This window comes from Pristis pectinata, chromosome 1, assembly GCF_009764475.1.
Source record: "Pristis pectinata isolate sPriPec2 chromosome 1, sPriPec2.1.pri, whole genome shotgun sequence".
In the NCBI taxonomy this organism is placed as follows: domain Eukaryota; kingdom Metazoa; phylum Chordata; class Chondrichthyes; order Rhinopristiformes; family Pristidae; genus Pristis; species Pristis pectinata.
In genome coordinates, this window is record NC_067405.1 from 116,026,659 (window position 1) to 116,040,047 (window position 13,389).

At 40.1% G+C, this 13,389-nt stretch overlaps 1 protein-coding gene across 3 annotated transcripts in view; it reads left to right on the plus strand.

The window, feature by feature from the left end:
* Positions 1 to 6,165: 6,165 nt before the first annotated feature.
* Positions 6,166 to 13,389, plus strand: part of trim9 (tripartite motif containing 9) — a 52,657-nt gene continuing 45,433 nt past the window's right edge. For 2 of the 3 annotated variants that reach the window (XM_052021095.1, XM_052021086.1), the window contains exon 1: positions 6,189 to 7,084. In XM_052021095.1, coding sequence (XP_051877055.1) covers positions 6,308 to 7,084 — 777 coding nt within the window. In that variant the 5' untranslated portion in view covers positions 6,189 to 6,307. Of the gene's footprint in view, positions 7,085 to 13,389 lie in introns of all 3 variants that reach the window. The other variant, XM_052021076.1, reaches the window with a different exon arrangement.

Below are 13,389 nucleotides of genomic sequence, written 5' to 3' on the forward strand. Positions count from 1 at the left end.
TTCAAAAGCAAAAAAAAATGCATATGTTGAAAATCTGAACTAGAAATAGAAAATGCTGGAAAAACCCAGCAGGTCAGGCAATGTCTGTAGAGTAAAAAGTTGAGTTAATGTTTCTAGCTCAATGACCTTTTATCAGAACTAGAAAAATTTAGTTTTAAGTTGCAGAGAAGGGGTAGGCTGGGAGAACAAGGGGAATCTGTGATAGTGTGGGAACCAAGAAAGACTGAATAACATAGATTGACAGTTTGTATTCCGTCAGTGTCCAACCGACCAATGACAAAATTATAAATAATGATAATATACCTTGAAGCAATCACATAATTTCCATGTTACTTGCAGGTTATAGAAGCATGTTATAGAAGCAGAATTATCCAAATGAACATGAATTTCTATACAGTCCCGTATCCTTCAAGAAAGTGCCTACAATGATGTATGTTCATTGATTATAATAAGATATCACTAAGGTTGTGGCCACTCTGGAGTGGGATGGAAATTTTGTTTATGATATAACAGAGGACAAACTGGCAGATAATGATAATATATTGAATGCTATATTAAATTTCAAATTGAAGAAGCATAAAGATAATAGGAAGAGATTGCGGCACTATGAATCACCTGCAGTGCTCCCACTTTTATTTGAAGCATCATGTAGACACGCAGAATTATTTTCCTTCAGGTTTCTGCAGAATCTTTGATACAAAAATTGCCCTGGTGTTCTCTGCTGCATTGATTTTTTTTCACAATCACAAATCCTTTTGTGCTTTGAAAATTAATAAATAAGATGAATTCAAATTTAAGGTATTGAGCATTTGTTTTTAATTGATGCATGAGCTATAATCACATTTTCAATCTCATTATCATCAATGAGAATATTCTTCAATGAGGGGCAACTTTATTTTACACAAAGGGTGGTATGTGTGTGGAATGAGCTGCCAGAGGAAGTGCTTGAGGCAGGTACAATAACAACTTTTAAAAGAGTTAAACAGGTACATGGATTGGAAAGGTTTAGAAGGTTATGGGCCAAATGCTAGTGAATGGGGCATCTTGGTCGGCATGGACCAGTTGGGCTGAAGGTCCTATTTTTGTGCTGTTTAGTTCTTATGACTCTCCATGACTCTGTGATGTTCCAATTGTGCCCACACATATACACAGATGCCTCCTAGGTTACTTACTTTTCAAGTACTGTCTGCAGAGAAATAGCCATTGCTCTATGATCGCGTACAACTGAAAGAATGAATTTACGAGATAGTAGCAAAGGGACAGAATGTATTCTGGGTGAGGTACTTCAAAATCCATGGCTTGATGGTATTTTCACTGACCAAACTGACTAAATCCTAATAGACACAGTTCCCCAATTGGGTCTGCAGAAGGTAATGAGCAAACCAACACAAGGCATAAACCAGTTTGACCTCATCCTCAGCAATCTACCTGTGGAGGAGGCATCTGTCCTTGATAGCATAGTAAAAGTGACACCCACTTAGTCTTTGTAGAGACAAAATCCAGTCTTCACACTGAAGACATCTTCCATTACGTTGTGTGGCACTACATTCATACTAAATGTAACCGATCTCGCAGCTCAAAAATGAGCAAAGAAATGCACACCACCATATGGCGCAGCTTATCCTTCAAGACTGGGGATCAACCTTGGTTCAATGATGAGCACAGGAGGGCATACATAAAAGTGAAATGTCAACTTGGTGAAGCTACTTCATGGGACTGCATGTGTGCTGAACAGAAAAAAAATCATTAGGTATGAAAAATCATTAGCCATAGGTAGAGTTAAGTGATCTCAGAAGCAATGGATCACCAAGCTCTCCAGTCCTGCCACATATGGTGGAGCAGAAGGCTCCAATAACATCTTGTCCTAAAAAGATGGTGGGGGGGGGGGGGGGGGGGGGAGGCGGGCAGCATGTGTTTACAACCATGTTCAGCCAGGAGTGCCAGGTGGATGATTCATTTTTGCTTCCTCCTGAAACCAACATACACCCAGTGTGATTCTCGCAACATGATGTCCTGAAATGGCTGAGAGGAAAGGCCATGGGGCAACATACCAGCTGTAGTACATAAAACCTGTGCCCCATAACTAGCTACACTACCAGCCAAGCTGTCCAGCACAATGACATCGACAAGACAGCATAGAAAGTTGATCCAGTATGTTGTTTACAAAAAAGAAGGCAAATCCAATCCAGCTAATTACCGCTCAATCAGTCTGCATGAGTTAATCAGCCTAAAAGAGGTTATCAACAATGATATCAAGCAGTGCATAATCACTAATAACCTGCTCAACATTGCCCAGTTTGGGTTTCACCAAGACCACTCATCTCCAGACTTCATCACAGACTCAGATTATGACCAAACATGGACCGATGAGCTGAATTCCAGTGGTGAGGTGAGTGACCTACCTTGGCATCAAGACAGCACTTAACTGAACATGTGATGAAGAGACTTGGTAAAATGTCAGTCAAAGGGGATCAAGGGGAAAAGCACTCTAATAGTTGGAGTCATATCTCACATGAAGAAAGATAGTTATGGTTGTTACAGGTCAATCATCCCAACATCAAAAAATCACTGCAGGATTTCCTTAGGGCAATGGCCCAAACCCAACCGTCCTCAGTTGCTTCATCAATGATCTTCCTTCCATCACAGATGGCACTTATTGGAGCCAAAGTGTGCTGGCAGTGGAAGGAATGAATGTTTAGGAATGGTGGATAAAATATTTTGTCCTTGATGTTCTCAAACTTTTAGGATGTCGGAGCTGCACTCATTCAGACAAGTGATAAGTATTTCATAGCCCTTATGTGAAAACTTTTGGGCAGTTTGGGCAGAAAGTCAGAATGTTTCCCTGAGAGATTTCATGCAGTCCATTGCCAACTGAGGATTTCCAAGCCCCTTCCCCGACTATTTAAGTGTGCAACTCTTTCAGTAATTTGCTGTATAGATTTGTGATATCAATATCCTTTTTGACACTATTTTGGAAAACACCTGGCACTTGCTACCTTTTGGAAACCCATACATAGGAATAATAGTTGCAAGTCATCCTGATTGTTTGCCTTGGCATGTTATTTAAAAAGTGATACTTTGTTTCATCTTATGTGTGACAGAAGGATCTTGCTGTTTTCACCATCCATGTGACTATTCCTCAAATGTACAGTCTAATTAATTGGATTGAGTTATTGAAGTAGAATTCCACAAATGCATATATTTGTACAGTTCACACCTGCATTGATCACATGTTATTTATACCACATATGTATTGTTGGATAATGGTTAATATCTTTATGGAAGATGCTGATGAACTCTTCAAAAGTACATGAATTGTAACATGCCTGAGAATGAAGAAAGCATAAAGTCATGTATTACTGTAATAAACAAAATGAACTTTCATACTATTGAAAATCAATTTCCATAATGTCTTGAATTGTTAATCCTCCTTCAGTTCACAGCCTTTCACCTGGTCAACTGTACCATCCCTCACAATGCTTTTTATCTAGTTTCTTATCCACAAAATCTACGCTGGTCCCTTACAGAGCTATCCACATTGCCCTCTTTCTTTCCCTGTAGTCCTGCAATTTTTTTCCCCTTGGGATTTTCTCATTCGTTCTTGTAGCCATTGACCCACTGTTTCTCCCTTCCATACAGATACTGTGTTCCAGATGATAATCACTCTCAGATAACAAAGCTTTGTCTCAAATTTTCAATCTATCTTTTGTCCAGCACTTTTGAATCAATGTCTCCTGGCCCTCACACGATCCATGAATGGGATCAGGTTTCATTTACACCTCAACAAGTTTACTCTCAACCTTCTTGGCTCAGAGGAGAATAGCCCCAGCTCTCCAGCTTAATACTGAAGACGAAATTCCTCATCTCTGGAAAGGTTCAAATAAATCACTTCTGTATACTCTCTGGGGCTTTCATATCCAACTGAAATAAGCTAGAACATCCCCAGTAATGAATTCCCTTACCGCCACCATTAACTCCAGAGTCCCTTAAGGATCTATCCATGGCTTCCACATTGTAGCTTCACCGTCAAACATGTGGGCATCTTCAATGTGCAAGCAAAATGCACCTCTTCTGACACTTCCCATTGCCCTGTATGAACAGATCACTTGTCTGACCAAGCATGTTGATCAGTGGATTCACGAGGAGCAAGAAGATCAGCGCTGATTTGTATGTTTATATGTTGACTTAGCCGCAAAATATTGAAGTGGATGAAAGACAAAAGAATGGCTTGAATTTTGAGGCATCTGGAGCATGAATTCCAGAATATTTCAATGTTTGAGATTTCATTTTCGAAATGTTGGTGTCTACCGCAATTCTTGCTTCCGAAGAAAATCCTAGAAAACATAAAGGCGTGTTAAGCGTGCTTTAAAAATGTTTTCAGCTAGTGTTTACATCACCAGTTACATTGATAGATGGAAGGATGATAAAATGTGCATTAAGTATTCGTCCTCCAGCTTGCCAAAATAACTTTAGCCTATATTACTCAATGGAACCTATCAACATACTTGTGTAATTTGAACTGGGACTCCTGTTCTCAGCGGGACTCTCGTCTGCATTGTTGGGGTGACGATTGGAGCGATCAACATCTGGCTGCTGTATATTCTGGAAGCATTAAAAAAAGTAAATGCTGAAAAATGTACGTTCCAAGAACACACCTAGGAAGACAAATGAGTACGCTCTCAGACAGCCTCACTATTCAAGTCTGAAAATAATGAATAGATTAATTCATTGATAACATCGTTTTGGTAATGGTATTGGTTTATTATTGTCCGAGGTACAGTGAAAAACTTGTCTTGCGTACCGTTTGTACAGATCAATTCATTACACAGTGCATTGAGGTAGTACAGGGTAAAAACAATAACAGAATACAGAGTAAAGTGTCACAGCTACAGGGAAGTGCATTGCAGGTAGACAATAAGGTGCAAGGTCATAACAACCGTAGATTGTGAGGTCAAGAGTCCATCTCATCGTATAAGGGAACCGTTCAATAGTCTTATCACAGTGGGATGGAAGCTGTCCTTGAGCCTGATGGTATGTGCCCTCAGGCTCCTGTATTTCTCATTTCCTCGTGCAAGTCACTATACTGGCGTTGGTTTATTCCCGGTTATATTCTTGGAAATAAGGAGACCCCAATCACGTGAATAAAAAAAATTGAAACTAGCTAAATCACAAAAGTTAACCAGGCCCTGTAACTCCCACACAATCTGCATTCTAAAATATAGCAGAGTATCTATAGTTTACTTTGACTTACGTTCTTCACACCTATTTCTAACCCCGGTCAATTCTGCCAATATAGCGACAAGAATACTAAATGTCGATTAATATTTTCACACCGGAAGACTTTTCCCATACCTCAAAAAGCGCCAGATACTGGTCACGATGAAAATAAACTTTCATGTAAGACAACCATTGATCAAGTTATATTATTTTCCAAAAAGAAATCTGTCCTTTAGTAATTCACTTAATTTTATTTGGGTAGAAACACTAAATAAAACAACTGCGTCGTGAGTGTTTGAAAGAAGGAATTTCAACTTAAAATGTTGTTCTGTCTCCACTTGTACCTTCTCAATAATCTGGTTGACAATTTTAAATTACCGTGAAAAAGAACAATTTGCAGTTGAAAAGCAGACATGAAGGCTGACAATTTACCTATATGGTAACACTGATTGTTACGAGGCTACATTAGTACCCATATATCAATTTCTATAAAAATCTATTCTTTGCAATCAACAGATTTTTTGCCTAGATATGATTCATTGTCGTTATCCATGGTCTGCCTTTATTGAAATGTAACCATTTCCTAGAACAGAATTCTGTAAGGGGTACAAATCAGGAAAATGTGGGAGGTGGAATATTCATTCAATACATTTCATGAAACCATGCGCCACATCGATTATTTATTGCCCACAATATTTAGCTAAACGGCCTCAAAAGTAATGTTTCCAAATAGGCAGAAACCCATAGCTCCAGTTAAAACTTTTGCATTTTGCTATCCCTCGTTTCTTGAACCGCAGGATTTTTATGTAACGCATTCTTCTCCCAACCTTCTTTGACCGATTGCGGTGCCGCAAGGATGGACAGTCCGAGCTCACCAATCAGCAGGCGGGTTGGAATTTTTCGCCCGGATGGAATGACCAATCAAAGAGGTGCTGAGTGGCGGTGGGTGGAGCAGAAGGTGAAGGGTTTAATGCGAGGCAACTGCAGCGGAGGCAGCTGCTTGTGATCTCTCGTGTGCAGCACTAAAGCTTCCAATATTGCTGAATTCAAGGACCGGCGAGCTCTGCCGCCGGGTTTGCAATTGCCCCCAATGGAGGAGATGGAGGAAGAGCTGAAATGCCCGGTGTGCGGTGCTTTTTTCCGAGAGCCCATCATTTTGCCCTGCTCCCACAACCTGTGCCTGGCTTGCGCTCGCAACATCCTGGTCCAGACGCCCGAAGCCGAGTCTCCTCAGAGCCGTGCCTCGGGTTCCGACTATGACTACCTGGACCTGGACAAGATGAGCCTGTACAGCGAGGCCGACAGCGGCTACGGCTCTTACGCCGGCTTCGCTAGCGCGCCCACCACCCCCTGTCAGAGGTCCCCGAACGGCGTGAGGGTCTTCCCGCCGTCGCCGGCCGTGCCTCCCCGCAACTCGTGCATCACCTGCCCGCAGTGCCACCGCAGCCTGATCCTGGACGAGCGGGGCCTCCGCGGCTTTCCCAAGAACCGAGTCCTCGAAGGCATCATTGACCGCTACCAGCAGGGAAGGGCCGTGGCCCTCAAGTGTCAGCTGTGCGAGAAGGCGCCAAAGGAAGCCACCGTCATGTGCGAGCAGTGCGACGTCTTCTACTGCGAGGCTTGTCGCCTGAGGTGCCATCCTCCCCGGGGGCCGCTGGTCAAGCACCGCCTGGTGCCGCCGGCCCAGGGCCGGATCTGCAGGAGGCTGAGCCCGCGCAAGATCTCCACCTGCACCGACCATGAGCTGGAGAACCACAGCATGTACTGTGTCAACTGCAAGGCGCCCGTCTGTTACCAGTGCCTGGAAGAAGGCAAGCATGACAGCCATGAGGTGAAGGCGCTCGGGGCCATGTGGAAACTCCATAAGGTGAGCATTAGGGAGGCAGAAAATTGGGTTACCTCTTGCCTGCTGCATTAGTTTGGTTCCTCAGCATTGACGACGACGCCTCCATTCCCCCGCCGCCCTCGTTAGTGTCCCAACGTACTGCTAGGGGTGAGCGCTGCAAACCATTGAACCTATGCACACGGTCACTGGTTCGACTTCCCTGCACAATTAGGATTGTGCACTGTAACCATGAGATAATTTTCTCATTTCCCCCCCCCCCCCCTATGTGGTGCCTTTCTCCAATAAAGAACGGAAATAACGCATTCTATTGTTATAATGCCCGTTTTACTGAATGGAATCGTGCAGCTGCGGGTTAATTCGAAAGGTTTTGCTGCTTCCAAATAATTCTTATTTAAACCGTCTTGCAAGGGTTTACGTGATGCAGTTGTTGGTCAACTTGTGACGGTGGGAGCTACTTTCCCGGCATGAGTTTCAGACGGCTTGTCATTGGTTCTTTTTGATGCTTCCAGTTACAGATTCTGTCGTTTTGTATCGTGTAGTGACAGCTTTTCATGTATTTGATGTAAGAGCTCCAGTTGTTCTACGCTGCAGGAATCTTACGATTGCAGGGAACATCAGAAAATTAAAGGGACGCGATTTCAGCGATTTAAAATTGCTTGTACAATTTTGTAGAATCATACAATCGCAGAATATATATTACACAGTTGGGGGTCACTGGAAAAGGACCTATCCAGCCTAATCCTAGTTTCCAACACTAGGTCCATAATCCTGCAGGTCACAGTTTTTCAAAAACACATTCACGTATCCATTTAAAAGCTTTAAGCGTCGGTGTTTACAACCCTTTTACGCATTGCATTCCAGACCCTACAAACCTCTGGATGGAAAAATGCATCTCATCCCTCCTCGAAGCAACCTTTCAATAAATTTAAATCGATACCTCGAGATTTTGACCCTGTCCGCTGAGGGTTGACAAAGTGTATGTTAAGGGAAATGAGTCTCTCCCATTTACTCAATCCATGTCCATTAAGTCTGTCTGTTCCTAAAAACATCGGCAGCATATCCAGTCTTTCCTCGTGGCTAAAAAAAATCAGTCCTTGTATATTCTCATAAACCTCAATTGCACCCTCTCTAGTGCAATCACATTTTTCCTTTAATTTTTTTTTTTGTTTAAATTGTAATTTTAATTTGCCTAATAGAAAATAATTCTAAAGGTCCTGCTTCATCTGAGGGGTAAAGTGAGCACGTTGAGAGAAACTTGCTGTTTTAAAAGGTGTCATCTCTGGTAGCACACCCAATGGAGCTGGAAGAATTTGGATTGAAATCCAATGTTGGAGACGTACAGTAAATGCAAAATTCTAGGCTGATGCTCTGGTGCAGTACTAAGTGAGAATATTAAACAAAAGCTCCACTTGCTTTGTCAGGTGGATATAAAAAATCCACAGTGCAGTTTCAAAGAAGAAACGTAGGAGCTATCTCTGTTGTATTCAACAGAGTTGTAAAACCCACATGTAAGTACGCTTTTTACCTACTGATCTAAGATCTAATAGGAAGAAGTTTGCAGGGGTTTTTGTTTTGGCCCTTTCAGAATCCTGTTGGTTACCACTTTACAGATACAGCATCTTCATCTGGACAACTGGCAGCCTAACATTTATAATTTTGAAGGAGATATATTAACTATCTTTACTTTCATTAGCCAATCACAAACAGCTTTTTATCGTTGCTGGAGTTGAGATGATGTATAAAATCTGTTATTGATGTTCACTAAAATTGATTGGCAATTGCAGGTTTTAGAGATTTGCAGTTGGATTTCCTTTTTTATATTCTCTTTTAGCGAAATATTCCATTGATTTGCTGTAAGACTTTTTATTGAGATCTCTTAGTGATTCTTTCATGCAACTTAGCAGATGGCCTCTCTTTTCTAGTTGCTGTTATCAACATATGTTTGGAGCACAGCAAAGCAAATGTGGTTCTGCTTTCCCAACCCCCGCTGCAGCCTATGACCCATATTGTTCACAGCCATCAGCTGTAAGCTAATGAGAAGAATCTCATTTTCTTCCATTCTTGGCACTTCATGGAGGTTAGTTTAATTCCATTAGTCTCCTGTTACTATTCATTTCATACTATATAGCGTGCACCATAAAAAAAAAGGCAGGGTGAGATAAACATTTGTAATATCAGAAAGGCATTAATTTTGGTTTCTATATTGGGTACTTTTGTTTCAATGTTGCTTTATATTCAATTTCAATATATCACTACATTTTTTAAAGCTTGGGATACTATTTGCTGATTTCATTGATGCTAATTATGATGAAACTGGCTGCATTTGTCTGGTGCAAAAGAAAACTGCAAGCAGTTGTATGCAGCTAATCCTATGAATAGACTTTTTAAGAGCATACTTTTGTTAATCATTTGAGCTTTGAGTATTTTATTGGGGCTTCATAACCTGATCTGTTATGTTTTATTCATATTGTTTTGTACGATGGTAATTGTGGAAATGTAAAAGTTATTACCGCAAATATCAATGCCAACTGTGATATTTTTACTTGTGTCTTACAAAAACCTCTTCAATCATTTGTCTCTAAAGCAGACCAGTTTAAATGTATGCTTAATGTAGTGACTGAGAAGCTTGAGCATAATGCATTGCCTTTTTAATCTGTTTTCTTGCTTGAATATGACGTATAGAAATTAGTTTAACATTAAAGACCACAATCCAGCAGTGTCATTGGAACAGATGTAGAACAGGGCTTCTGCTTGACCTGAGGTCTGGGCATTCACCCATAACTGTAAACTGCATGGCCACATAATCTAAATGGAGATGTGTGTTCAGATTGTATAAATACAGCTTTGTGATGTTGCACATATTCTGGGGGAATGTTGATTTATGCCAGAAAGCAGTTGCATGTGTGAGGAGTTGTGGTTCTAAAGATACAGCCTTTGTTTTACAGATTGAACTGGGATGCACAAAGTAATGCAAAGGCATTTGGTTGCAGATTAGTTTTCTGGGTAGCCACTTAACCTGCTCACAAATGCCTTTTATTTTAATGCTTTGCTAAGAGGCTAAAATGCTATCCTTTCTCCTCAACATTTGTCCCTCATTCTACACTAACTTGAATCAGCTCAGTATTACATATATGGTCACACAACAAAATTTGCTCCTCTTGGTACAGAAAACAGTTCACACAGGCTCCCAACAGATGTATATCTATTGGAAGATCAGAAACATAAAATGCCATCTAATGGTGACATTTGATGTTTTACTGATAAAGCATTTTTATCACATTTAGTGTCTCACTAGGGTCATGATATAAATTATGGAATTTTGGAGATCCTTTTATTTTCACCTATCCATTATAAGGGGGAAGGCTATATCTTTGAAGTGTACGGAGTTTAAAATGCATTTTAGGAAGTGTGTGTAGCTGTAAATTTGATCTAAATTTGTCCCCACCCCTCCTCTCCTATCTAAATCTCTTCCTTTATAACAGAAACAGTTATTTGAGCCCAATGTTTTTTAGTTAAGCATGTTGGAAATTACTTCGCAATACTTTGCATTATTTCAAGTTAGTATTTCTACTTCTAATTATAAATGTATCAATGTGCATTTTGTTGATTTGTGCCTATAATTTGGAAAAATAGTTGTTTAAATTTAAATTGCTGTATGCTGACAATTTCTGTGATAATCTGTTAATTTCTCATAACAGCTCCTCTTCAGTACTATATTAAATGGATGGCTGAAAGTGTAGGAAGAACAATTCCAATGCTTCTCCTTCCTCTTTCCCCCTTTTTTTCTTAAACTATTGGGATGCCCTCACCACCCCAACTCCCATCCACCTCTTAGGATCAATTCAGGGAAAAGGTATATACTGAATTTCAAACATCAACATTTATGTCACTGAATTGAGAGACAGCTTAGTGATCTGTGAAACAATACACTGAGAGGACATTTTATTTCCTTTCTCTTCTGACATGTAGCTTCCAAAATCAGGACTGTTCTTTTAACCTTTGGTAGTCAGTCTTTAGAAGATCATCTAAAGGGGAGAGCTTTCTTTTCCTTTGACCTCAGCAGGGTTTGATTTGTAATTTAGTAAGAGGAGCACTTGGCCAGGACTCCTGTCCCTAGACATGTACTAGGAAACATAATGATTTTTCCCACAATCGTTTATGAATGTTACTAAAAATTATTGAAGCCTTTTGCACTGAATGCTAAAATAAATGAGTCATATGGTGTGTCATATGCTGAGTTAACTTTGAAAAGTGCTCATACACAGGAAAATGAAGAATAGTTCATAAAGGCCATTAATGGAAAAAGCACTTTACTGAGGACTAAAGGAAGAATCATGGCGAGTCTCATTATATAATGTGTAAATTGGTGTCGTGTACTTGGAATCTGAAAGCATGCCAGAATTCTGTGATAACTTGTTTCATGTTTCCAATTTTGGGAGTATTCATGTTATAATTGTCAGCTTCTTTATGGGGATTCTAGTAATCCAATTCCTAAATATAGGATAAGTAGCATTTGATTGTGTGGCTGTTTTCAGTTGTTATCTTGATGTTGAGAGCAGTACCCAATTTTTGTTGGAGACGGCACAGAGGGCTGTTTTCAGGTTGGAGTAAAAGACCACTGGCTAAAATTTTTGCAGAGACCCCTTTTGCAAGTGATATGCTGGTGCACAAAGGCTGTGGAGAATGAACAGTGACTCCAAATAATGGACAACACATTTAATGTCACTTGAGCAAGGCTCAACAGGTTCAGACAGTGAGTATGATAGCATCAGTTTAGTTCCTAAATCTGCTGATTTCACAAAATCAAGCCATGTAACTGGTAGCTATGCCATAGTTAGCCTGGGCACCTGTCAGCTAGGTTGTGGAACAGTGGCCAATGTTCCAAACCTCATTTGCTATTAAATGACTCTGCTATAAGTCTATATCTATGAGTATCAGAAGAATGTATGTTCAACTTTGAGTCCACAGTGAATAACCAGATGACTTCCACACTTTAGCCATGGGTATGAAAAATAGCCAGTTCAAGGCAGCAGAAAAATACTGGACCTTATGGAACTACATTGTAGTAATGTGCTTGTCTCTGAGTGGAGTGGGTGGATAAAAAGATAACATGGTCAAATTTCAGAAATCAGTTGTAGCAGTATAAATGATTCAAGAATGGCGAACTACTGCACATACCTTGACCAGGCTGTGAGATTTCTTGACCCCAGTTTTATTTTAAAATAGCAGAATTCTTATTTCTTCTTGTATTTAGAACTAGGACTTGATACCTGAGTGCTGTGGGTCATTTTTTTTTAGAGCAAAACAATCCATGAGTTTGCTCATGGTGAGTTTTGGTCTTTATAAGTTTAGTGGAATTTTGCCAATGAATATATAAGAGACACTGATTTATAAACATTTCACAAGGAATGGGATTAGGAATAACCACACAAGTCCCCAGTTTTCAGGTAGGCTTTTGATCTTTTTGAATGGGTGCACTGGCAAGAGGGTCATAAAGTTGTGTATAGATTGCAGAGGTAAGTCACAGAGAAGTGGGGGGAGATCTCAAAATCTGGGATCATTGGGAACAGTGGTCTTGGGTAGTTTTGAGATTAAGAAATTTAGCATTGAAGAGTAAAAATTTTTAAACTGATGAAGTCTTTTGGGTGAGGAAATTGGATATTTGGTCCTGTAAGTATGTTACTGCACCATTAAAAGGAGCAGAACCATTATTGGGAGTGGGATGGAGGGTGGGGTAGGTGATGAATGTTGAAGGAAAAAGTGTTAAGATTTACTAGTATGGGAAGGGAAGCAGGGTCTAGAAATATTGTGAAGGGGAACTTAAAAAAAAAACCCACAAAAAATGTGCTCTGGCTCTGAACGCCTAGCTACATAGAGCATCAGCACAATCAATTTTACATTGATTCTTCCTTTACCAGTCAATTGTTTACATGTTCTGTTTCAAACTTTTCGAGTACATGTAGTGGTTAAAAAGAGGAAAATCATTGGCAAGAATTGTGCATTTTTTTTAAAAGATCACGTTAGTTAGTTGTCAATAAGGTTTTAGAATATGGCATGTTATAGTGTAATCAGTGAGTCATCCTGGGCTGATGCTTTTTTCCATGTGAGCTATCTACTCTAATTTCACCCCTTTTAATCTTTAATATTTTTAAAGAAGCTATCCAATTCCCTTAAGATTGTATTTAAAAGCTCTGCTGCAAGCCATTATTGAAACAGTTTATTATTGAAATGTGCATGTATTTTCAAAAAAGATTGATCCATTGTGTTTCATTTGCCTTGTTAGTCCAAATGTCACTACCTATTTATTCAGAACCACTGACAGCTCC